At 39.2% G+C, this 27,577-nt stretch overlaps 1 protein-coding gene and 1 long non-coding RNA gene across 6 annotated transcripts in view; one reads left to right on the top strand and one right to left on the bottom strand.

The window, feature by feature from the left end:
* The window catches only part of trdn (triadin), a 512,395-nt gene extending 494,085 nt beyond the window's left edge, over positions 1 to 18,310 (top strand). For 2 of the 3 annotated variants that reach the window (XM_069886891.1, XM_069886893.1), the window contains one exon: positions 3,486 to 6,561. In XM_069886891.1, the coding sequence (XP_069742992.1) occupies positions 3,486 to 3,640 (155 nt within the window). In that variant the 3' untranslated portion in view covers positions 3,641 to 6,561. Of the gene's footprint in view, positions 1 to 3,485; positions 6,562 to 9,713 lie in introns of those variants that run through there. The other variant, XM_069886892.1, reaches the window with a different exon arrangement.
* On the bottom strand, positions 809 to 27,289 carry LOC138736826 (uncharacterized). Of its 3 annotated transcripts, none has more exons than XR_011340604.1 (5): positions 27,181 to 27,289; positions 8,004 to 8,131; positions 5,088 to 5,210; positions 3,449 to 3,729; positions 809 to 929 (listed from the first exon to the last, which is right to left on the bottom strand). It is a non-coding gene; the product is annotated as an uncharacterized lncRNA (long non-coding RNA). The 3 variants fall into 3 exon arrangements; XR_011340605.1 differs by lacking the exon at positions 809 to 929 and adding an exon at positions 7,672 to 7,802 and having other exon boundaries at positions 3,370 to 3,729; XR_011340603.1 differs by lacking the exon at positions 809 to 929 and having other exon boundaries at positions 3,370 to 3,729.
* Between the last annotated feature and the right edge of the window lie 288 nt (positions 27,290 to 27,577).

Genomic DNA, 27,577 nt, shown 5'->3' with positions numbered 1-27,577 from the left:
CTCCTTGGAGACCACGAGCCCTGCATCATGTTTGAGCAGGTGTTCTTGGAGCAGCTGCCTGTGGACATCCAACTACTCTTGGCTGACACGGATTTCAGCGATCCCCGGAAAGTTGCAGCACATACAGATATTCTGTGGAAGCAGAAACAGAAGTGCTCGGCTACCGTGGGCCTCGTCACAAACTCTCGCAACCCGACCAAGACAGGCCCTGGAAAGGAGAGGCAGGGATGAGTTTGAGGAAAGATGGTGCTTCTACCACTAAAGATGGGTCACCGAGGGCCACTGATGTCAGTCTCTCTGCGAGTTCCAGGGAAATGGTAAGGCCAGCTTCTGTTGATGGCCATGGTGACTAGCTATTGAGAGAGCCTCCTGTACATATAGGATCGCCTTTCCAGTAGATGATTCTTGGTGGATACAGGAGTGGAGGTCAGCATGATGCCACCGACAGGTTTGGACACAAGATGCCGGCAAGTGGCCCCACGTTGAGTGCTGCCAACAACAGCAGCATATGGACCTATGGCACATGTAGGGCCGAGTTGCAGTTTGGAGGCAGTCACTTCTCGTGGGAGTTCATGCTAGCTGCAATGGAACAGCCACTTCTCAGAGCGGACCTCCAATGACCTGGCCAGAATTTAAAGTCATTGTCAATAAGTTACGTGATTGGATAACCTTGCCTGATAATAAAATATAAGTAAAATATAACTGTGAATTTCATTCCAAATCCATTTATTTTTATTATACTGCTCATACAAAAAGTATCTGACCTGGCATATTCCTCTTATTTCTGCAACATGTCACCCAATCTGTTGTTCCATCTGACCAAATTTTCCCAAGGCATTTCTCCAATTCACCATACACTATGAAAACAGATTTGCACATTCTCATCTCGGTTATCCAGAAACAAATCTTGTATCTCTCTCAAACTGTTTCTATGGACAGAAGCAGACATAGACAGAAAAGTTTATGTCAGTCCCAAGCAGAGCGCTCAGTAAACATAGGTGTGTTTATTTCCTCAGTAGTCAAAACTGAGGGTCTGATTTCGTGCACCAGGAATTCCCAATTCGCAACTTGAAATAGAAACTTGTAAGCTAGTGTTATGAGGAAAAGGAGGAGTGCTGATCTTTAATCAGGATGTCATGGGTGAGTGGTGAAGATGTGTTATGTAAGGAGATGTTGCTGGTGGTTGGTTTGAGTTGCTGTTTGAGCCTGAAATGAATTTAAATGTGTAATGGCGTATATTTGTACAAAATGCTTGCATCTATATCTTTTTAACAGAATCCACTACTTTTTACTTTGTAGGCCAAAATACAATTGCAGAGATAACATCAAAAGTTTGACTATCTGAAAAATATATTTACTTTTGGGTGTTGAAATAAGCATTTTGAGTGTTTGGCTTTGCAGAAATTTCATTTTTCGTATCAAAATGTAATTAATTGGAGACTCCTAATTTGTCTCAGAATCTTCATTAGGAGTAGAGAATCTTTCAATGCCCCTGGTTAAAATTAACCTTGGACATACTAATTGAACATTAAATCCTATCTTTTTATTTGAATAAAGCCAGCAATGCAGGCCAGCCCTGTTCTTTTTCATGCAGTACCTCATGTTTCATGAACAACAGAACTGTGTAGCATGCCTCAGTTATCTGCAGACCTTCCAAAAGGTCATCCATTGATTCACTGCTCACTAGACATAGAACGTTCTTTTCTGAGCATGCTTGCACTACTTTTTTTCATGCACTTTTATTTTATTGAGCAACAATATATGGAATAAAATTATTGCTGGACTGCCACCTCTAAATTTCTGCACAACTAGAAAGATAAATATTTTTACCTTTCAGGATGAAGTGACAAATGATTTTCACCAATAGGTCTTAATAAAATTTACTCAGTTGGAAAAATTAATTTACGCCCTGTTGTAATTACAATTTCTTGAAGTTTCATGATATTAGCTATGATGTCACTTTTGAGCTATTAGAACAATTACACCTAAATGCCTTGCGCCATTGTGAAAATTCATAGATACCATTGCACTAATTTCCTATTCAAATGGCATCCCTATCAATTATACATTAGTTGTGCTTGCAATTAAATTCTGACTTGATATCTTGAAATCAATTCATACTATTTTTGTTTCAAGTGAGTGATAATCAGTGCTTTCATAATTGAATTAATATGTGGGTTCGATCATAAATATGCAGAAATTATAGTGATGGATCCTTGTGGAAATTTCCAGATATAGTATGTTCAAGTTGGGACACTGGAATTTGATGGTGTTTGCTTTTTTGTAGTTATGTCACCAAGCCCATTATTTCCTTCAAGTGAATTCCTATATATAGTGGTTATCAGTTAGAAGTAATCTACTATTCAAATAATCTTATTCCCTCCATTCAGTGGTGAATTGGAGGAGCTCTTCATGAGAACCATAAGCTATCAGGAGTTTCAACTGTCCAGTGTGCCTGTCTTTACCCACATCTTCAACAGTGCTCAAACACAGTTATTGTGGAGATGCTCAAAAGTGTCATTAATTGTACATCTCCTCTTGTAGAATGTGGCACATAAAACTGATTCTCAGTTCTTTCTTCAATTCACCAAAAACTTAAATCAGTGTTTTCAAACTTTTTCTTTCCACTCACATACCTTTGCTAATCACAGAGCACCTAAGGCATAAGGGCAAGGGTTGGCAACCTTTTTTTTAAACTCTCATTCCACCTTAAGTATTCCTTATTTCCTTATACCATAAGTGCTCTAAGGGATTGCTTAAGGTGGTATGTGAGTGGAAATTAAAAAGTTTGAAAACCACTGTTTTAATCGTACTCAATTGACTCATTATGTGCATGGTTTCATAATTCCAAAGGAAATAAGCCAATGACAATTTCTCAAGCAAAATATTTCCGTAACAATTAGGTCTAGAGCAGTGGTTCTCAACCTAGCCTTCCCAGTCACACACCACCTGAAGTAATCCCTTACCAGTCACAGAGCACTTATGGCATAGGGATTACTTAAGGTGGAATGTGAGTTTAAAAAGAAGGTTGCCCACCCGCGGCTTAGGGATGATTTAAGATGGTATGAGAGTGAAAAGAAAAAGTTTGAAAACCACTGACTTAAGTCAAGAAGCAGCCATAAGTGCAGTTATTTTCAGATTGCAGTTCCTACTGATTAAGACAAATGATGAGAGTTTCTTCTTTCGCATTAATTTTTGGTTACATTTCAGCCCACAGATGGAAAACAAGAAAACTAACAGTACACCAGCCAAGTTCACTGCTAAAAACATTTAGTAACTCAATGTGCACTTATGTCTACAAATTACATATCTGGTTCTAGAACATAGTTTCACAAATATTTATTGGAAGTTATATAATTTTTTGGATGCTTGGCTTTGCAGAGATAACAAACCAAAATTACTACAGTTTGTTGGTTAATTTATCTAAGTCATAAATGTAATTTTATACCTCCATGGATATTCTAATCATTTTATTTTCTCTACAGCTCCTCTGCGCTTCTTCCAGTGTGTTTTCCTTGATGCTCCCAATGGATATGGGCCGGTGTCAAATGCTTTGTCATTGCTTCAAAGCCCTGCTGTAAGCAAAGATCACTCAAAGCAGAGTGGGAAATCAAAGGCTGTCAGATCTCCAGGACATTAGGTGAATAGACAACAAGATTACGGGAAAAAATATTCTGCACATTTTGTGCTGGATCTTTCAGTCCGCCTGGTCTGTGTGCGTTTGCAGAGCTGTGAACACAGAAAAAGCACAGAGAAGAACAAAACATTTTACTGTTGATTGCACTTGCAAAAAACAGGCATAATGATTGATTTAAATGGAACTCAATGTTGTTTAGGGTTGGAAAACTGGAATATCTAATTCCTACTATCAAAACTATGGTGCTATAGCATTAAATTGCTCCCTAACACTGTCCAACATGGCCATACACCTGCATTTACAGCTCTTTTATCTTCTGTATTTTTTTGCAAGTCTTCTGCAAATTCCACCATGCATTGATTAAAACTCCTTTTCAAATCCTTCTAAAGTACACTTCAGCACTTCTAAAACTATGAGTCATTGAATTTAATCCTCTTCCTAATGAAGAATAGTGTGTGTCTACATAAGGATTACTGTCCTTCAATCCAGAAAATGTAAATTCTTATGTGTTGTCGTGAGTAGTTTTTCAGAATGCTTGTTTACCTTCATTAGTTGTTGTGGCTTCTGTCCATATGTTCTGAATATTAATGTGGTAACAGTGGCTTTATCTGAGAACCAAGACAATATTCTGTATTGTGTACAAATTGCCAAGTATTTCCAGTAATCTTTATACTGTAATACAAATGCCAAAGGGCAGTGAAGGTGCCCATCCAAATTTTCAATGTGACAGAAGTGTTGTCAGAGTGCTCTGAGGCATTAGTTCTAAAGTAGGAATTGTAGGAAAGCAGATTGTTTATATGCTGCTAATTGCCTGTCAGCATTCTAAAGTACTGTTGTGATTAACTGCCAGCTTGAAACTTTCATCCAGAGCAGATGGACTCAACAATTTACTGTCAAACTTGTCTTTTGAAAGCTTTGATGAATTTCTCCTGACAGTGCATGGCTTCTTCGAAGTAATATCTCTTTCTGCCCCCTGCTTCATTAACTATTTTTTAGAACATGCCTCAAAGGTTTGGGAAGACACTAAAGTTATTTACCAGCTTACATAGTGGCTTTAATTTTTTTTCAAGCATGTAATTATTTTTAGGACAAATTCTGCAGACTGACTTTTAGGCAAATGCTGAGGAAACAAATGTGGATAGAATTTAGAGCATGTGGAAGTCCATGGCTTAAGCTTGTTGGTGTTCTTATACTGAACACCAATAGTTTTATAAGAAATGCAGGTATTATTTTAGTATGAATAATTTCAGATGTTTAATTCAGTGAGTGGTTTGAATTTTGTTTTGTTCCACCTTGTGTCCAATGAAAATAACTACAAATTCAACAAGATTCAAGAGCAAAGTTACCACCAATCTGGTAGTCGGACTTAGGTGCTCGGTATTTTAAAATCAAAATGCGTTACAGAATGTTCAATTTTCATAAAGATCTTTACTTATTATTGTACTCTCACAGAAATTGTCATGTCATCCTTCTGGTGTGAGTTTTTAGTCTCCTCATTGCCCAAGTCTGATTCTGGAGAGATGTTGTTCTCCAGGCAGTTCCGTGGCTGGAGTTCAGTTAGGTGACCCTGTTTCTGTATGGATGAAAACACAGAAATGAGATATGAAAGGAATTTTCAATTTAGCAATAATTTAAGAAAAATTACTGTTGAATAGGCATGTTTTGTTTTGAATATTGGAAGCTGAAATAAAATTGGCATGCTGTCTTAATGCTCTGCCAGTGCAGAACAAATGCAGAATCAGTAAATGCTGAAAGATAACCGCTTCCAAAGGGTCCAAATACTCTGTATGGATGCTGATGACTAGTTTACACCATTTTCATTGGGAGGTGATTTCTGCTTTGCTCAGCTGAGAAGTGGCAATATTTCACAATGGACAAAGCTTTCCAATTGCTGGAGTAATCCTGCTGGATCAAATTCTCCAGAGCAGATGGATACACCCCTTTGGTGTCTGCAGGGAAGTTAAGAAGTCTATGACTTTGGCAACAAGATATGTTTAACAGTGTCAGAGAATGGAGAAAACATAATAAAAAAAGTTATGGAATTTCAGATGACATTTTATGGGTGGCTTGTAAATGCAAAATTTGGTAAAGAGATGCTGATTGGTCCATAAAGTATTTTGCAGTGTTATCTCCAGTATAAATGATGACATGAGAGTGTATGTAAGGGAGAAGGTAGAAGCAGGTTTTGATTTCCAGAACTAATAAAGCATGAAAAAGTCAGATGGAAATTTGGTAACGTATTGCACATTTGCAACTAGGAAATTATGCTTCATAATTTGCCAAAAAATGCAAGTGCACTTGCTAATCAAATTTCAAGGACTTGCTAAATGTTATTTTTCATTTATATCAATCTCTGAGAAAATTTAAGACACCAAATGCTGGGTATCTGCAGATATCCTGTCAAAGAAGATGGCAGCTCCAGCTAAACTCTTATGTTAGCTTTCAAATTGTTCAAACCTTCATACTGGAAAAAACCACAGTAAGAACAATTATTCAGACTTACTCGGCCAGCAAAACCCATCCCTATTGCAGATAAAGCAATGTCTCCAAATTTGGGGAATTTTTGATGGGTTTTGAATGTAATCCCCTTTTGCAACATGACAATGGCGGCATAGAGGTTAGCACAATGCCTTTACAGTGCCAGCAATCAGGACTGTGGTTCAAATCCTGCACTGTCCGTAAGGAGTGTGTACTTTATCCCCGTGTCTGCATGGGTTTTCCCCAGGGGCTCTGGTTTACTCCCACCATTTGAAGCATACCAGGGATGTAGGTTAATTGGGTGTAAGTTGTGCTGCACGGACTTGTAGTCAGAAATGGCCTGTAACCATGCTGTATATGTCAAAATTTAAAATAAAACCTTTGTTTTTGAAGCTTCCTCAGCTCAAAATAAATGAAAATAAAATATACAAGTTATGGGTCCTAAACTGGAGCAATTCTGTTTGACAAGATAAATTTCAACGGCCTAAGAAAGATATGGGGCTGTCTAGAATGAATTCTGTCTCAGCTCTGAGCACTGAACTGAGGTCATTTAAAGAAATATACAATGGAATTCCTTACGTAGCGTTAGAACTAGCATTAGGAGAGTGGCACAATTAGTGTAGTGGTTAGCGTAACACCTTTACAGTGCCAGCGATTGGGTGTGAAGCAGGGTTCGGGTCCCATGCTGTCTGTAAGGAGTTGGTACATTCTCTCCATGTCTGTGTGGGTTTTCTCCAGGGCTATGGTTTCCTCCCACCATTAAAAACGTATCGGGGGTGTCAGTTATTGGGGTGCAAATTGGGTGGCATAGACTCATGGGCCGAAACTTGACGTAGCACATGTCAATCTTTCCATTCTCCCTCTCATCTCGAAATGAGTACTAAAAAAATTGAATGAACTTCTGTTATCATTATTTTCAACCACATCATGTCAGCAGATACACTTTCTCTTAACTTGGACTGAAATTTCTTGATATTTAATTTAGACATAATGGGAGTTAAAAATGAAACTAATTAGCAAATATTAGAGTTAAAAGAAAATGTCACTCTTGCAATCAAATTTTGGTATTTGCAGACTGCATTTTTATTTTATCTTTGAAATTCACTTAAAAAAAAATTGAGCCAGATAGTGTATTATTCAGCCTCAGCCCAAGTTGCCCAACATAATGCCCACTTTTTACCCCATTCACAAGCTGAGTGTCAATGGCTTTGAACTATTTTAAATTATCTAATAGTTAGAGATCAAATTGAAGATTTTCAAATAGATTTAAATAATTTAAACAGAAAGTGTTTAAATATAATGTAAAATAAATGTAATTAAAATAAACAAGATTTTTAAACATAAATTAAATAAATTCAAACACTGAGCTGCAATTATGCTTATCTACAGGGTCAGAAAACCCATCCAAAGTCCTCCATGTCACTTAAGACTTCTTCATTTAGTTGAGCATGCACAGAAGTCAGAAACAAATTGGGCTGTGAGCAACCCACATTCTGTTTCACGGGGATGGCATTAGGGTTAGATGGATAGTGCTGCTGTCTCACAGATCCACGGACCTGGATTCAATCCTGATCCTGGATTGAGTTTGTGTAGAATTTGTATATTCTTTTCGTGACTGCATGGGATTCCGCTGGATGCTCTGGTTTTCTTCCACATCATCTAGACATGCTCATAGGCTAATTTCCTGCTGCAAATAACCTCAAATTAATGTTAGTGGCAAGAGAATCAAACAACACTTGATAGATATGTGAGAGAGAATGATCTACAGGGAAATAAGAAGCACGGGAATTTGGATGAGAGAAATGCAGAGCAGGGAACCAGTGTGAAAGCAATGGGCCAAAAATAACCTACTTCTCTGCCACAATGTGAGCATTATTGATTTACTCACTTGCATCTGTTTAAGACGTATCCTGTCGTGACCATTATTAATGCAACGCTGAGCAAACAAATCTTAAGTGTGGATTGACAGCTCAAATCTACTGAACCCAGAATCAAGGTCTGCAATTGTAACACCACCTGGTTTGAAGAAAAAAATTTCAGGGCAGAGGCCAACAGCGCCAAGTCCACACTAATAATTAAATTAAGAGTTAAATTTTGAGATGTTACATAAAGTGGGAGAAACACAGAGTTTTACATAAAGAATTCCATCTTTTAGACACAATGTCAATGATGCAATGAACAAAAGTAACCAAATTTCTTGCATTGGATACATTGGATGCCCACTTAGAGGCCAACAATGCCAGGCAAATAGAATAGAAATTAACCATATACTTTGTTGCATTGTGTTCAACATGCAAAGAGTTTTTTCTTCTATGAATTAAACATACAATGCAGCAATTTGTAGTTTTGATCTCTGCTTCCATAATGAAAGAGAATGAAATCATAGTTCAAATAGCATTATACCCATATACTGTGTTTGTGTCAAAGACTCCGACAGAATGGAACAGTTTGGCCCAAATTGTCCATACTGATCAACTTGCCTACATTTTGTCCATATCCTTCAAAGCCTTTCCTATCCAAAAATCTGTCCATGAGTCTTTTGAATGTCAGAACTGTGCCAGATTCAACAGTTTCCCCTGGCAGCTCATTCCAGATATGAACCACCCCCTGAATGAAAAAGTAACCCAAGTGTTCTGCAACATCCTGCAGGGCATGCTGGCTAGCTCCAATCAGTCAATGACTATTCAAATGCTAGTAGATCCTAAGAATCTCCTCCAGCCATTTTCTGACCACTGATATCAACTGACACTGGCCTGTAGTTCTCCAGCTTGTTGCCCCTTTTTTTAAATAATAGCACAGTATTAGCCATCTTCCAGCATTTCACCTGAGGCAAAAAAATTGATCTAAATATCTCAGCAAAGGCTTCTACAATTTCTCACCTAAACTCCCACGAGGTGCAAGGATGCACTTCATCAGGGATTTATCTGCTTTGATATGCTCCAAGGCTGCTAATGCCTCCTTCTTGATACTTCTTGTGTGATCCAGAGCCTTGCAACTCATTTTCTTCAATTCATTGGTCTTCTCACAATAAAAGCTGTTAAGCAATATTCATTTAAAATCTCACCTACCTCCTGTGGCACCACACTAAAATGGCTATGTTGATCTTTAATAGGACTAATTCCCTCCTTTCTCACCCTTTAAATATCCCCAGAGAACCTCTTGGGATTTTTCTCTATTCTGCATGCCAGCACCATCTCAAGTTCTCCTTGGCATTAGTGCATTAAAACAAGTTCAGTTTCCAAGGTTGTGAGTCAAATACAAAATGTATGTTCCCCACAACATAAAGACAGAAGTAAGAATCTGACAAATTCTACTTCTATGATTCTCAAATACATATTGCAAATCTCTTGTCAAGATTGATTCAGTGAACATGAAACGACCATTGCCAGGCATGGAGAAAAATAAATTGGATTCCAACACCCAGGCACTTGTAGTTTTGTAGAGAATGTGCATAAAATATTGTTCAACGTACTGCATAATAACTTGAGAGCAGTTTTCAGGTAAAATCCCAAATAATTATTTATGGCAAGCTACATCATTATAGTTAAAAAAAAAATCATGCTGAAATATTTATGTGAATGATTCATTTAAATTTCAGGGATACAATAACTATCATACTGAAGGAATTGTGAGAAGCTGTAGTTTGAAGTGCAAGGATTTACCATGTGAATATTAAAAGATGCCAGGGTATGTTGGAACTAATCAGTATTTTATACATTGTGATTAATATTTGTTATTAAATAACAAATAAAATAAAATTGTATTTAACCAATCAGAAATTGGCTTCAAGAACCAAGCAACCATATGAAATTGGAATTGATTTATTTTATTTTTCTCAATTATAAATGCCTTGTGATATATATATCATCTGATCAAGCATTTCCCATAATAGAACTTTAGATTATTCATAGCTAGAATTTCAATCAGTCTACCACATCAGGTAACTTTCATTTGAAATTAATATATTGATTGCATCAACTAAAATTTAGTACAGGTTGTACCTCTCTAACCTAGTGCTCCGTGGTCTGGCAATTCCCGTGGTCTGGCACATTTGAATATGCTGCTGTTAGTACAAACTCCTTACAGAGAGCGCAGGATTTGAAGCCTGGTCCCGATCACTGGTGCTGTAAAAGCTACGCTAACTGTGCCACCTCATAGCATTCCTGTTTTAAGCTTTGTTCTATCTTTGATATGTTTAGATAGGGTGTTCCCTTAGGGGTCAATTTCTGTTTTCTGGCATTTCCTGTGGTCCAGCAATGGCCAACTGTTATATTCATGACAGCAACAATTAAAAAATTAGCCCAAATGGTGTTACATTTAAAGTATTTTTAATTTTTAATCAACAATTATATAACACCTAATTTAACTAACTTAACTAGATTTATCTACTCTTATCTCACTTAAATTTTAACTCGTGAATATATTGGGAGGTGTGTGTGGGGAATACCCAAAACCACTAGAACTATGGGGGAATATACTGGTGTGTGTGTGGGGAATACCCCAAGCCACTAGAGCTATGGGGGAATTTACTGGTGTGTGTGTGGGGATACCCCAAGCCACTAGAGCTATGGGGGAATATACTGGTGTGTGTGTGTGGGGAATACCCCAAGCCACTAGAGCTCAAGGCCCAATTCTCAAAAGGCAGTTCAAAGTTCATTTTCAGAAATTCAGTGATGACACATGGGCTTGAAATTGATATCTCATGCATGCTTTAAGATGGGTGAGACACGCAGGCTTTAGATGAATGTGACACGCAGGTTTTGGATGGGTCAGGTATTCAGGCTTAAGATGAAGTTAACAATTAATGAAGTGGGTGAAAGAAACTGGGGGTGACAGAATGTTGATTAATACATGAAACCTTTGTTGAAGTACTCCAAAGAAAAGTTCGTTTTAGACATGTGCCAACTAAAGTGATGCTCACAAAGCTTCCAGAACCCTTTCTGTGAGTCAGTCAAAGAAGAGAGCAGTATTTCTTCTGATAATTAGAACCCTTTTCATGGATTAGTCGAAGTAGAGTGCAGTATTTCTTCTGCAATTAGAACCCTTTTTGTGGGTAAGTCAAAGTGGTCTTCTCATTCCTCTATAAGCACACAATGAAGACAAGTGGGTTTCTCATTCCAACAAAGGAGGCCTAAGAGTTGATTACACTTGTGCTGTCTTCTTAAAATGGCTGCCTGAACAAACCATGCACAGTTTTGTTTTTCAATAAGCTGATCACATGGTCTCTGCAGCTGGCTTCTCCAGGGATTCTCCAGGGACTCTACAAATGTATTCAGTAAAAGGAACATTATGTTCAAAGCTTGCTGCTAGTTTCAGTCATTTCAAATCCTGCAGGCAGTTTGTTAAATCTGTTATTTTAAAAGAACATTCCCACTCAAATAAAATGAACTGAAAAAAAAAAATGGCAGAACATCACACCAAGTCCCAGCATTGCCAGATTGAAGAGGTACAACCTGTACCTTATTGCCAGTAATATAAAAAAATATATATATACATACATACATATATATATATATATATATATATATATATATATACATATAAAAGTACGTATTTTACTAGAGTTGATGGTAAGAAGCTCTTCACACTGGAAAGTGTTTTGATGATTAAAGGAAGCTTATTTAAGATGATGGATATTTAATGTAATCCAGGGGAAAAATCTTTAAACAACAAATTGATACGATCTGAGAGGGCGTTTGAATAGTATTTTAGAAAAGAATTGGAAATAAAGAAGAATTTCAATTCAAGGTTATAGTCATAGGTTCCAGGATGCAGTGACAGAGTTTATTTTGAGAGCAGTCACGCTGGACATCTCTTACATTGCACAACAAGCAAGTCACAGTGCAGAATTGCAGAGTTACAGGGAGAGGGTACACAGCACGAGCCACATAGTTTAAGAGAGCAAAGTTAGTAATTGTGTTAGAGTGGAAAGTTAGGAGAGAAGAGCAGTTGGAGAGTGTAAAAAGAGGTCTGCTGGGTGCAGCTCCCAAAGTGTTGCCATGTTTCCAGTGCCATTTTCTTTTTTTCAAAGGGTCTATGGGGAATGAGCAGGAGCATGAGATGGATTCATTAAGATGGAAGGGAATGATGGATAAAATTGGTTGATTTTGTGATGTACATTCGAAGAGCTAGCATATATGCTCTGTCTGCTCAAGTGAAACATCTCAGTTCATTTGATTCCTCTTTAAAAAGATGACAGATTTCAGTGAGAAAATAAAAGTAGTAAAGTCATCAGGAGCTTGTTCTAAATGTGCAATTATGGAAACTGTAGCAGCATATTGCACTCCTCATCTGAATTTGAGATTTCGGAATTAAAACACAGAGCATGGCTAATCTTTATGTTTACTGCACAGGATGAAGAAGAAACTTCCATATCAGAGTTTCCAAAATTTGTAACAAACATTAAAAGATGTGAAAAACAGAATTTCCACATAATGTAATTCATTTGTTTTAATAGATTAGAATTGATTTATTCTTTAATTTTTCATTTATTTTTGAATATTATGAAAAAATATAAATCGATGAATTTTTAAAAACTAATTGAAATACATGAAAACCTTAGGGAGATAACATTCTTTAACAATATCTGAACCTGACTCTTCCCTTAATTGTTCCATAAGTTTCTAACTCAATGTCCAATAACTTTTTTAGTTTTAGTCCTTCACTTTTCATTCATCCTGACAAGAGAGTTAATGATCACCTTTACCATTGGATTATATTAAAAACAAATTAAAAAATCTAATAAACTGTCAACATTTTGACATGGAATGCTTTTCACAGTTGATGAAAGTTTTCTAAATATCTTGAGAATCTGATACAAGAGAATTTGGGATATATGCATTATCCTGACTGAAGGTTGTGTATGATTGGCTGGTGTTGGATGTTGTTCAGTATCCTGAAGTCTGCAAGAACTTTGACATTGTATGACTCGGTTATCAAATGGCCAGATAGATATTGACTGAAAATACTGATATCAAATTAAATAGTGATTCATATCTATGAGCATGTCTCAGTTATGGACTAAACAAAGTGTTATAATACACTGCCTTAAGCCTTGAAGACATCTTACTGTATTTGGTCTTCAAATTTATTTTCAATAACATGGTTATGTAAGTAAAGTTTGAATTTGATTTTTTTATTTGTGACAACAAAAATATTCACTGTGCATAAAGTAAAACGAATGGCTGGAAATCTAGATTATTGTCCCCTTCAGATAAATGAAGAACAAATTAGATTTTCTTTTAATTTTTTTCAGTATTTGCTCATTAAGTATCTATTACATTTACTAGAAAAGCAAATAAATTTGAAATTATGTACAATGCTTCTGTATTTTGAGGGACTGTTTTTCAATTAGTGCTCTGCCATTGAAAATCTAAGTGGTGGCTGAATTTTCTTTCAAGCAAGGGCTCTCGTTTTGAAATATTTAATGAATTTCTCCTGCTTTTTCATGATATGTTTTGCTTTTGGGATTGATATGTTTCATTAATATTGTGATTTCTTCAATCCTGGAATAAATCACACATTAATAAATGTAAGATGCCATACTCTCAAATGGATCAATTTTTTTTCTTCAATCTTTTTGATAAGGTCATTATTTTTTTTAAAACAATCTTTAATCACTGAACATTAGGAGAGCATGAAAATGGAAATATAATTTCAATTACAGGCCAATGTGTGAAGTGGTTGGTATTATCCTGGAGGATTCTAAAACTGGCCAATGGCAAGCTACCTTACACCAACAATAAAAGCAGTGTTGGGTGATGTGAGGTTTGCAAGCAACTAGTTTCTATAAAAATAGTGGGCCAGATTTTCTATAAAATTAGTGGTTCAGTTTTCCTGGCATAGACTGTAAACATTTTATCTATCCAAGTATTAAACTGAATAACTAAATATAAGTTAAATGTACTGCACATCAGATTCCCTTGCACTTGGGTGCTTGTTTAAAATTAAAGGGGTAATAGCCTTTGTCATAGCAATGATCGATTAGTAAAATCTATTGAAGATGACTGTGCCTATCTCTATATTATGAATTGTGCTCCACCTCTGATATATTATGTAAATAATAAAAATAACTCTTAATGGTATAACATGCTGGGCTTCATTTGTCAGAAGATGGAGTTCAGGGGTTGTGAAGTGATGTTGCATCTCTATAAATTTTTGGTAAGACCACACTTTGAATATTGTATTCACTTCTGATCACCATTATAGAAGATATGGAAGCTATGGAGAGGCGGCAGAGGGTATTTACCAGGATGTTGCCTGGATTGAAAAAATAGATCATATGAGGTAAGGTTAGGAGAGCTAAGGCTTTTCTTTTTGGAGCAAAGAAGGACAATATAATAGAGGTCTACAAGTTTATAAGAGGCATAGCTAAGGTAGACAGACAGCACCTTTTTCCTACGGCAGGAGTAGCAAGCACCAGAGGACATCTGTACAAAGTGAAGAGAGTAAAGTTTAGGGGAAATATCAGGGGTAAGTTTTTTTAAATAAACACAGAGTTGTGGGTGCTTTGAATGGATTGCCAAGGGTGGTGGTTGAGGCTGGAACAATAGGGGCATTTAAGAGAACTCTTTGACAGGCACATAGATGAAAGAAAAATAATAGGTTATGAGGTAAGGAAGGTTTATTTTCTTTTTGGTATATATAGGTTGGAATAACATCATGGGCTGTAGGACTTGTAATGTTCTATGCTCTAATTAATTTCCACCTCACTGCATCAATGCTTCATCCACTGTTGGAAGGTTCAATTACTCTGCTTCTTTGCAGACTTTCAAAGATGGCATAAAAAAATTGTTAATTATTCTATGTGCAGGAATGTAAACTTAAATCTTTCGATTAATGATAAATCCAATTCCACATACTAAGTACGACCATATCTCTAGTTTATGACTCTTTGTACTTATTTTAACATTTTATTTGTCTATGTTGGAGGGACAATGAAAGATTTAGCCTAAGAAGTGGATTTTATAAAGGAGATTAAAGGGAATTAGAGATTTTGAGAGGAAGTAAACCTTCAATAGGAATTCCACTGCTTAGGATCTGAATAGCCAGCAATGACAGGGCCAATAGAGAAGGGATTTGCCATGCATATTAAGATAGATACGGTAAAACCTCTGATATTTGGCATCTATAGGGATTGGTAGATGCCAGATAAGTCAATTTTCCAGTTCCTTGAGATTGTGTGTTGCTTTATTGGTGAACTGTGAGGCATGCCAATTTTAAACTCTTTATTTTTTACCTATTTATTTCCTGTGATTTTTTTTTGCTGCTTGTTTGAATTCCAGATAACAGGGGTCTACTGTATTATGGTTGCTTCAATGTAGCATCATCTTTGAGAAACTTTGAAGCTGTTCTCCACATATTTATACTGCAGATCTGTTTCTGTACTGTATAACTCTCAATCACTTATCAATTTGTAGATATTTGGAATGTTAATAGAATGAGACAAATAAAATGAGAGATTAGGAGAGAATAAAATTGTCAGAATTTCGATATAGAAGACTGGAATAGCTAATTATACATTGATTGCGGAGTTAGTTTGGAGGGGTGTGATGTGTCCTATCAGAGGAGCAGGTGCTGTTCCTCGAGCTTACATTGATCTTTGTTGCAACAATGGTGGAAGACACAGATGAAGTGGCTTGGATGTAAAGTAAAACCTATAATATCCGCCACCTATGGGGATTAGTAGATGCCAGTTAAGTGGATTTTCCGGTTGCTTGAGACTTTCTCTTACAATGCTTAACAAATCCGCCTACATTAAGAATAAAAAGATTTTTAAAAAAGACAAAAATAACTTGTACTGAACAAAATTCACTTGCATGAATATATAAACCTAAAAGAATTTACTTTCAGTCACATTCTTTGAAAACAGTTAACTGTCACTGCATCTGCAGGTTCCTCCCCCTCCACGGAGCCATCCAAAAGATGAACAGTAACGTTAGATAATTAACCCCCTCCCCCCGAAGTTTACAGATAAAATGTCTGTCATGGGGAATTCTTACTAAGCAGGGTGTAAATGTGACTGAATTCACTCAGAGACAAGTGAAGAGTACAAACATGCTTTTAATAGCTTACAATCAATGGCCCGTAGACACAATAGTCCTCAGGTGAATCAGAGGTAAGGCAGGAAACCACAATTTATATTGAGCTAGGGGAGGAGCCAGCCATCTGAACAATACATAGACAGTGAATTCCAGTTTACTGCACAGGGATAAGGAGACATTTTAAGAGAGTCACCCCAATAGTAAACCAGCTCTTCATCCTGGGTGATGCCATTGCTGTTTCACACAATTTTATTCAAATAGCTGCTATGAACAAAGCACAACCAAAGCACTCTGCAGGCTGATTATTTGATCCCACCTTCACCAAAGATTTATGTGTTACTTCAGGGAACATATACTTTAATGATCTTATGTATTTTTTAACCTGTTATTTTATTTTATTTTAATTATTTTCTTCATTTTTTTCCCATTTGCTTGAAATCTGGATAACAGGGGTTTTACGGATTATTAAAGTGACAGATAAGTGGAACTTTTGGGTCACCTTTGCTAACTGAGTGGAAGTGATTTGCCAGTTACCCAATTTGTATTTTATTTTCATGCTATGAAGACAAGATCAGGAGTAAGGATTGTAGCAGATCAAGTTGGATTGAATCACTCTTTCCCTTAGCAAGAAAGTTGAATCATTAAATAACAGGAAGGGAAGGATAGATCCTGCATCTCTGCAGTTGAACAAGAAGGTGGTGTGAGGATAAAAGTGCTTTGTGGAAGCAAGTCCTCTCAGTCTACTGTTAGGGAAGGATAAATGGTCTAGCAGTCACTAAAATTAAGTTTTTACAATTATATGAAATGGAAAAGGATGGCTAAAGTGAACATGGGTCCCTTGAAAGATGAGGAGGGGGAATTAATATTGGACAATGTGGAAATGGCTAAGGCTTTAAATGACTATTTATGTTGGTCTTCATGGTGCAGGATGTGTAACATGCCAAAGAGAAATGTTGTAGATGAAATGGGAGATGAAGATACAGTCACTGTCACTAAAGAGTAGAGCTGATTAAACTAGTGGGTCCAAAGGTAGATAAGGTCCCTGGTCCCGATGGAATGTATCCCATGGTCCTGATAGAAATGGCACAAGTTATAATAGAGGTGCATGTGCTAATATACCAAAATTCAATGGCCTCTCAGGAGGTTTAGTGGATTAGAAGACAGCAAATGTCACACGACTGTTTAAAAAAAGGAAACCATAGACCATGAAACTTTGATGAAATTCAGAAGAATGAGATCTTATAAAAACAAAAAAAAATCATAAAAGGGATAGGAAAAATAGAGGGAGGAAAGTTGTTTCTACTGTTAGGTGAAATTATAATAAAGGGACATAGACCCAATATTCTGCTAAGCAGATTTGGGATGGAGTCAGGGAGGAATTACTTTTCCCAGTGAATCTGTGGAAATCTCTGCCAAGAAGCAGTGTAGACTGCCTCATTAAATATATTTAAGACAAAGTCAAATAGATTATTGCACAGTAGGAGAATTAAGGGTTATGGGGGAAAAGGCAGGTAGGTGGAGCTGAGTTCATAGCCAGGTGCATCATTTTATTGAATGGCAGGGTAGGTTTGATGGTCAGATAGCCTACTTCTGCTCCTATTTCTTTTGTTCTCACACTAGAGGTCTCAGGACAGGAAAGAGTAAAAATAAGTAAAGTTACCCTCAACATATTAAACAATAGTGAATAAGTTTTGAAGATTTATAATATGAACAGCAATGGCTAATATCCTTTACTGTTGATGCAGTCAACTGTTAAAATCCCAAATGCAGATGCTCAGTGCTCTCCACTTATTTTTGTTTTGCTGTAAACCATAAAATGTTATTGTTTTTAATGAGACATCACAAGACCTTGTTAAAAATTAGGGAAAATATTGTGAATATTAGTTAATGAATTTTCTCTATATCATTAATACTTTCAACTCTCAGGAGGTTCATTTTAAACTTTTTTGAAGATTGTGTTGACAATGTTAATGACTTTTGACTTTAATTGTTGATTGTGAGGGGTTTTAATTTTGCCAAAAAGAACTGTCGGCTTGGCCACTGTATTCCACTCAAAGCATGTATTGGGCTTTCCAGAAGTTTAAAAAAAATAGCCTTGAGACTATGTGTATCATGTGATTACTTATAGTAAAAAGTGTCCATGACCCCTCGACTCTTGGAGTAGTGTGTTACTAATTTGATACCTGATGCACTTTTGAGGAGGATCAGGTGTAAGAATTTATTATCTAAAGTTGGTTCCCCCAAATATTTACCTAATAAACTTGAGAGATGAGATCTGATCTTATCACTGAGGGTAAATATTGAAACAGCATAAAATGGGAGAGAACAATCTGGCAGTCAGTATTAAATCTGGAGAGAATGAAATTTCACATATCTCAGGTCTAGATCTAAAGTGGTTACTATCTCCAGGCTTTAACTGTTCATAATGTGAATTCTAAGTGCTGGTTTTATTCAAAACAGACCTAGATGGTTATTCAGATTTCTAGGTGGAAAATTCAAATACCCTGTATATCCAGGTGATGCTAATACTGATAGCATAGGAAAGCTGCAGCCATCAAAATAAAAAAGTACTTGTACAATTAAAGGGTAATAGTTTAACATCTAGAATGTTGGTGAAAATTAAGATAATCACAATGAGTTATTGTCATTGTATACATATGCACCAAAATTCTCACTTGCTGCAGCTGAACAGATTCTTTATGAAAAAAAATCTATAAAACAACTAAAATAATATATTTAATTGAATTAAAGAGACAATAAATACAAATAGATAGATAGATAGATAGATAGATAGATGAGAAATATAACAATACCTAATTAATAAGAGATACAAGTTGTGTATGAAAAAGTTGTGTGTGGAGGAAATGTGGCCACCCTGCCTATCTGGAATGTGTGTATTGAGGTGGTCACATATTCTCCCCCATCGGAAAATTATTCAGAAGTCACATCTCCTGTCAGTCAAGGGTGGATGCAGGCCATTAATTAGTGCACACCTTGTCATTGGCTAATTCAAATCACCTAGCATCATTATTGGCTAGACACACCGATTTAGCCCTGTATTTAACAGGAGTGGACAGCGCATTTGCTCTCTCTGCCTCGTGGTCCAAGCCCCAGACACTGCTACTGTGAACATCGCTGGAAGGGTCACAGCTAAGGTGTGCACTGAAGCTGAGCCATAGTATTGCTTGTAGTAGAGCCACACCTCCCATTGATCAGGGGTCTGGGAGTATGTGTAAGAGCCCCTGTTTATAGTATATGAGAAGGTTGAATTGCCCTTTGTGAATTAGTAATTCTGTAGTGTTTAACATCCTTCTGTTTGTTGCCCATGTATTAATAAAAGTTACATGTCTTTCTATGAACCCACTGAACCTGATGCTTCTTTTCAACACAACAAATGGAGCTGCGAGCAAGGTTCAAAGAGTTATGACTAGACACACATGAAGTCTTAACTATGTGGGAGTGGGAGATGGTCTTAGCCATGTGGGAGATTATATTAATAACTGTGTGTAAATGTAAAATTGCTGAGGTTTCTTTGATTCACATGTTTTAGACTTGCCCCAGTTTAGAAAAACTTTGGAAAGATATTTTTCAAATATTGTCAGAGATTCTTAAGGTTAAGTTGCCCTTTAATAGCTCTCTTCAGATCACTTCAAGTTGATAAAATTTGATTTTGAGTAAACTCAATAAAATGTCATCTTTTATTTAATTGATAACCAGACAGACAATTTGGATTAAATGGCAAGATAACACTCCACCTACACATATGCAATGTTTAAATGATATTATGTCTTGTGTAAGTTTAGAACAAAAATTAGATATGCCATTGAAGATTAAAATACAAATTTTCTAAAGACATGGGGCCATTTTATTGCCCATTACCACAATCCAAAGTCTGAGGGTTGTTATAAGCGTTGATGCTGTGCTGTCTATTTCCTGGTTGTCTTCACTTGATATAGAACCCACGTTAGTTTATTTTTCAAACTTGTATGGTGGTAGGGGTTTTGATTAAACATGGCTTTTTTTTTTCTTTTTCTTGTAATTTGTGTTTCAATATATAATTGGATTGAGCTTTACAATAATACAAAAAAAAACAAAAATATCTTAGAAAGAAAATAATTAGTGTGTGTGTTGGTGTCCTGTTAGGTCCATGGTTTATTATGTACCTGCTCAGCAAAGGGGGCAGCAGGAGGCAACCCACAAATAAGGTAGGGACCCCATGGTTGGAGTATAAAATCCTTGGGTGGACCAATGATGTCAGGGGTTCAGCTGTTTGGTGATGTGGCTTGCCAGCCATGCCACATCAATTTGTTGAATCAACAGGTTAGAACCCCCCGCTCTTCGGGCAGAAGATAGGGAATCATGTGGTCTCCTACCTGGAATACCTGGGGTTTCCTGTGGCCCGATGAAATTGTGGGGGAGCCCTATGGTTACTGATATCCCTACTTGGGTGCCAGTGGGACATCATGCCCAAGTTAAATAGTCAAGGCACTCAGAAAGATAGAGATATAGAATCCCTGCAGCATGACTGTTGGGAATTGTAAGAGGCACTACAGATTGCCCAAGGTCAAGTGACCAACTTGGAATTTTAAAATCTTGGAAGCAGCTTCCAAACTGATGGAAGCACAGAAGCTGCAAGCATCTCGCTGGTTTGGCTCGCAGCTTGACTCAGGAATAATTGGAGACATTGTCCAGCAGGGGAAGGGGATCAACGCTTGGTGAGTGGATGGGTATATGTGGATGGATGGTGATAACCCTGAGGAAATTGACCTATGACACTTCTTCCTTCCTGCATGCCTGACCAAAGACCACATGGTCTCAGGTCTGAAACGAGGGCCCATGCCAACACTCCAAAACAGGGAAGTAGCCAAAAATATAAGAATCTCAGGTGGGCACATGGTGAGGTAATGGAGTTCCATGACTTCTCTGCTAAAGGGCTATCCAGGTGAGTGGACTAATACCACCAGCAGTCAGGCGAATGCTTACCCAAACCACTGCTTTATTTGGGAGAACAGGGGGCTCTTTATTACCTTCTCTCTTATTGGGAAGAGAGTGCCCTGAGTCATTCATCTGACCAGCAGATGCTTGCTAATGCTTTGCGAGTGCTTCCAGAAGGTGTCAATGTTGGTACCAGACTGTGGGAACGGGTTGGAACTGTGGTCCAGGCCAAGTTCCCTGCCCTCCTAGAATGGGGGCGACATGGCTGGCCATAGTAGCACACCATTGACATTGGGTTACGGATTGTTAGGGAGTGGGCACTGATTGTGGGTATCTACAGGGGCACCCATGAGCACCACTGCATGCCCCAACCATAGAGGGGTGGTCTTGCCCCTCATGGGACTGGAAATTGGGAAGAGAGTCCAAGAAGCCATTATCTTCCTGGAGGGATCAGAGTGCACGAAGCAAAGAGCTTCTGCTCAAGGTTTCAGGTCTGAAGGGAAGTTCAGCACTCCTGCTAGTTGTTATATAGAGAATTTAGGTTAAAAAGACTTAAGTTAAAATGTGATGATTAATCATAAACAGGGAAGCCAGAACGGACAGAGAGTTTACTAGCAGCCAAGGACAAAAGGATCTGCTGAATATGTTTTTTTAAACCTATCTTTTCATGGTCATAGTGAGAGACATGCAGGAGACAAAGGATTGATAAGAAGTGTGAGAAACAGAATTTAGTGTATGTAGAGTTCACAGCGTACGTAACGAACGTGATAATTAATAATGCAGTTATACTTAGAATGCTTTTGTAATACTAACCAATTAAAACAGTATTAATAAGAAGGGGAAGGGCAAATAATAAGGGTATAAAAGTTAATGCACTGTATGTATCGGGGCTTAACTGGTGAGAAACCAGTTGAGTCCAACTCTGCAGACTTGTAAATAAAGCTTGTCGTGTCATCAGTTTTAAAGAGACTCATGTGTGAGAAGTTTTATTTCTGACAAATGGGGGCTCGTCCGGGATCTACACTCCGGCCGTGAGGGGAGGCGAGAAGAGGGACATCGGAGGTGGTGCACCCCGCTGAGTTCAGCGGCTCCTAGTCCCTTGCTCGTTGCTTCGGGCGGCTTGAGCGAGTGGTATCCGGACAAGGTGACACGACAAGACGGAGAGGAGAAGGGTGATGGTTCAATCCCCGAGAAGACACCGGTAAGTGACGACTTACGATTGTGGTGTGGGGATTGGGTAACAGGTGTAACGGGATACACCTGTTTGGATAAAAAAAAACCTAACGTAATAGATCAGGTATAGAGCTTTTGTCGTGGCGTGAGGACCCTGTCGTGGGACTCTAGGATAGACCCCAGGGAAACCTCGGCAGTAACCGAAGGAGGGACAGCACCTCCGACGAAGTGCCGAGAAGAGAGGGGTCGACCCCAGGGAAACCTCAGCGGTAACCGAAGGAGGGACAGTACCTCCGACGAGGCGTCTGAGAAGAAGGGAGTAGGGTCCAGAACGAGAGGGTCCTCAGCAATGATAAACGGATCTAGGTGGGAAAATGGGAGGATCAAAATCTAAGGGCTCGTCTGAAAATTCAGGACAATTCCTGGGAGTTCCCCTTGACAGCCCTTTGGGGAGAATGTTTGAAAATTGGGATAGTAAAAGATATCGAGACAAAAACAAGAAAAAGATGGTTCAATATTGTCTCCTTTGGTCGAAACAACCTATTAAAGGTTCCTCGGTCTGGTGGCCGAAATTTGGATCTGATGAGGATTGGGTTAGACAAGCATTAAACATATATGTAAATTCGAGACCAAAGGTGAATCAAGAAGAGTCAGCGTATGCATTTTGTTGGGTTCCCTGGCCAGGATCCTTAACAAAATGTTTTAAATTGAGGGTAGCGGGAGAAAAGAAGTGGGAACCTCTGGACAACCTTCCCCCTCCTTATATTCCCCCGGTGCCTACTGCGCCCGAGGAAAGCTCATTACCGGAGGGGAAAGGTGATGAATCTGATTGCCCCGAAATGGGCCGGGAAAAAAAGAATGAATTAAGGGAGTCGGACCCTAAACTTCCACCGGTAAACCGACCCTGGACAAGATCCCAGACTGGTCCAGGACCATCAAAGTTTTCAGTAAGCCTAAATCCCCTGAGGGAAGTTCCTATGGGAGCACCGGGAGGGGGAACGGGATATGTGAATGTTCCCCTAACTAGTACAGAGGTGCGGGGATTTAAGAAAGAAATGAAAAAGTTATTGGAAGATCCTATAGGACTGGCCAAACAGCTCGACCAATTCCTGGGACCAAACACATATACGTGGGAAGAGATGCAGGCAATAATGGGAACATTATTCTCACCCCAGGAGAGGCAGATGATTCGACGGGCTGCCCTCCTCATGTGGGAATATGAACAACCTGGGGACCCCAGGCCCCATGAACAAAAATATCCCTTAAATGAACCCAGGTGGGACAAACGAACACCCGAGGGATTGGCAAGTATGAGACAATATAGAGAGTGGACAATTAAAGGGATACGGGAGGCTGTGCCAAAGGGTCACAATTTCACCAAGGCATTTGGGAACCACCAGGGGAAAGACGAGTCCCCTGCTGATTTCTTGGAGAGGGTGAGAAAGAATGTCCAACAGTATGCGGGCGTGGACCCTAGTACACCAATGGGTGAACAGCTTATTCGAATTGAATTTGTTTCCAAATCATGGCAGGACATTAGAAAGAAACTAGAAAAGGAGGAGGACTGGAGCGAAAAACTCCTAAGCGACCTGTTAAAAAAGGCGCAAAAAGTATATGTGCAGAGAGAAGAAGAAGATCAAAAGAGGGCGACAAAGGTTATGGTACAGACTATCCGACAGATGAATGCCGAATCCAGAGGGGAAAGAAAACAAAACCTTCCTCTAAACAATCCAAGATATCCAAGAGAGGGAAGACCCCGGAGGTTCGTTAAGTGCTATTACTGCAATGAGGAAGGACACTTTAAGAGGGAATGCCCCCGATACAAGAGGGAATTGCGTGCCCTCGAACTTATGGAAGAAGATTAGGGGGGTCAGGGGTTCCAAATGTTGGGGACCAAGTATAAGAGGGAACCCCTGGTAAAACTAAAAATTGGTCCCAAGGGAGAAGAGGTGGTGTTTATGGTGGACACAGGAGCGGAACGAAGTAGTGTAATAACTGTGCCAATCGGGACTGAACCTGTAAAAAGTAATTTGAAAATTTCTGGGATAGAAGGGGCTCCCAGAATGGTATCAATAATTCCCCAAGTAACAGTGAAACTGGAAGAAAGAGAAGGGGTACAAGACCTCTTGTTGTTACCGTCGGCTGGATTTAACCTCCTAGGAAGGGACTTACAGGCTCTCCTAGGTTTGGGTGCTCTCCCTGTGGACGGAGAAGTGCGAGTCCACCTCTGTGCTCTAAAGGAAGAGGATGAACGGCAGATTGACGAGAGAGTCTGGTATAAGGAGGGAAATCGAGGAGGTCTGGACATCCCACCTTTACATGTCACATTAATACCAGGTCATCAGCCGGTAAGGAAACGTCAGTATCCTATTTCTTTGGAAGGGAGAAAAGGGCGACAGCCGGTAATTGAGATTCTAATACGAGACGGACTATTAGAAGAATGCATGTCACCTTATAACACCCCTATACTCCCAGTGAAAAAGTCAGATGGATCCTATCGCCTAGTTCAGGATCTAAGAAGTTTGAATGCTATTGTTCAGACCCGCCACCCAGTGGTGCCTAATCCCTATACTATTATGAGTCGGATTCCCCCAGACCATGAGTGGTTTAGTGTTATCGACTTGAAGGATGCCTTCTGGACGTGTCCATTAGAAGAGGAAAGTAGAGATATGTTCGCGTTTGAATGGGAAAATCCATGGACAGGTAGACGGAGACAGCTTCGGTGGACTGTATTGCCCCAAGGGTTCACTGAATCTCCGAACCTGTTTGGACAAATGCTAGAACAAATCCTGGCGGACTATCCACAATCTGATGATTCCCAACTAATGCAGTATGTGGACGATTTACTATTATCAGGACCCAAGGAACAAGAAATGAGGGGAGATACAATTAGACTCTTGAATTATCTGGGGGAAAAGGGTCTACGGGTGTCCAGGAACAAGTTACAGTTCATTGAGAGAACTGTGGTATATCTGGGACACCAGATAAGTAAAGGACAGAAACGGATTACCCCTGAACGGATTGCGGGAATCACTAGAATGCCGTTACCCCGTAATAAGAAGGAAATAAGACAATTCCTGGGACTCTTAGGTTACTGTAGGTTATGGATAGAGGACTACTCAGCGTTGGTGAAGTTTATGTATGAAAAGCTGACAAATGAAAATGAATATCCATTGAAATGGACCCAGGAGGAGGAGGGATGGTTTGAGGACTTGAAGCATTGCCTGACACGAGCCCCGGTACTCACTCTGCCCTCTTTAAAACAGCCCTTCCAGCTATTTGTCACTCATAACCAAGGAACAGCTGTGGGAGTTTTAACACAGGAAAAAGGCGGTCAGCGACACCCAGTGGCTTTCCTTTCCAAAGTGATGGACCCAGTGTCTCGCGGATGGCCGACGTGTATCCAGGGAGTAGCGGCTGCTGCTCTGTTGGTAGAGGAAGCACGTAAACTTACTTTTGGAGGAAAGATGACTGTGTACACCTCCCATTCTGTGAGTGTTTTATTAACACAAACTGCCCATCGATGGCTGACTGATTCTCGCATATTAAAGTATGAAACCATTTTAATGGTCGGAGAAGATCTACAGTTTGCAAAGATTAATAGCTGCAACCCAGCTCAGTTTTTATACGGCAGTGAAACAGAGAGAGAGGTGGAGCACGACTGTGTCGAGTTGACGGATCTTCAGACCAAGACCCGAGAAGACCTTTGCGATACTCCTTTGGGAGAAGGATATGAATTCTACATTGACGGCTCCGCCAGATGTGTTGACGGAATGAGAAGAAGTGGGTATGCTATAATAGAAGGAAATACTTGGAAAGTAGTAGAATCCACGAGACTACCCGGAAGCTGGTCAGCACAGTCCTGTGAACTATATGCCTTGCAGAGAGCCCTCAGAATACTGGCAGAGAAAACTGGAATGATTTACACTGATTCCAAATACGCATACGGGGTAGTGCATACCTTTGGTAAGATCTGGAAGGAGCGTGGTCTAATTACATCAAGAGGAAAGGAATTGGCACACGAACAGATGATTACTCTGACTTTAGAAGCCTTGACATTACCCCAGGAAATAGCAGTGGTCTACATACCAGGCCATCAGAGGGGAGATACCCCGACAGCAATTGGAAACAGACTGGCTGATGAAGAAGCCAAAAGGGCAGCCATGCAACAAGAAGTCCGTTTGCTGACCTTAATCCCAATAAGACAAGGCATAAAGAAGGCTCCCATTTTCACTGCTAAGGAAGAAAAGGACATGGCTCAGCTGGGCGCAAGCCAGCTGCCTGATGGAACATGGAAGACACCAGATGGAAGAATGGTTCTAAATAAAGAAATAACTCGCAATATTTTAAAACACCTGCATCATCAGAGCCACTGGGGCACCCAAGCCTTATGTGACACAGTGCTTCGAGAATATGTGTGTAAGGGAATCTACACCTTGGCCCAACAGGAGGTGCAGAATTGTCACCTATGCACAAAAATTAATAAGAAGATAATGAGGACAGGGACCATGGGAGGTCAACCATTAGCCATACGCCCTTTTCAAAGTATCCAGATCGACTTCACAGAGTTACCTCAAGTCCAAAGATGGAAGTATCTGTTGGTGGTAATAGATCACTTTACCCGATGGGTGGAAGCCTTCCCAACAGTAAATGCTACAGCCTCTACAGTAGCTCGCCTCCTCCTAGAGCAGATAATCCCCAGATATGGTATAATGGATTCTATAGACTTAGAGACATGTGCACTTAGGAGAGAGCATTATGGGGGGAATCCCCATGGGGGTGGAGCTTGCCATGAGCTTCCAATTCTGACCTGGACCAACCTCCCCTCGTGGTCATCCCCCACCGGAGGTGGCCCCTAACCAATATATCTTTTGAGCTCTCCCAAACACCCCACACCCCACAGGAGAAGACTACCCTTCTAGTTGTTCCTTTTCTCAATGTGAGGGTCTACGAAAATGCTCATCTCCACAGACTGCTGTGATTGAATCACTGATTTCATCCACCAGCTAGCACTGTTTTAGCAACCACCAAGAACCATCTTTGTCACTTAACAGACAACAGTTGTTACCATGGAAACCTAAGCCTAAGCACTGGGCATTCAATTGATTCACATTATGGGTGTGGACATTGTAATAGACCTTTCTGGGATTTTCCCCCCTATTTTTAAATCACCCTGATCTGTGCTAATGATATCTTCTAAGTAGTGTCAGGGAATTGAAGTTACAATTTGTAATTACAGTTTATAAGTAGAGTATCATTGATCAAACCATAGTAAGAAACATCTTTGGGCCATGATATTGTGCAGACCTGT

The sequence above is a fragment of the Narcine bancroftii genome, chromosome 6, assembly GCF_036971445.1.
Source record: "Narcine bancroftii isolate sNarBan1 chromosome 6, sNarBan1.hap1, whole genome shotgun sequence".
NCBI classification, from domain to species: Eukaryota; Metazoa; Chordata; class Chondrichthyes; order Torpediniformes; family Narcinidae; genus Narcine; species Narcine bancroftii.
The sequence above is the reverse complement of the archived record's forward strand: the minus strand, read 5'-3'. Positions and strand labels throughout refer to the sequence as shown.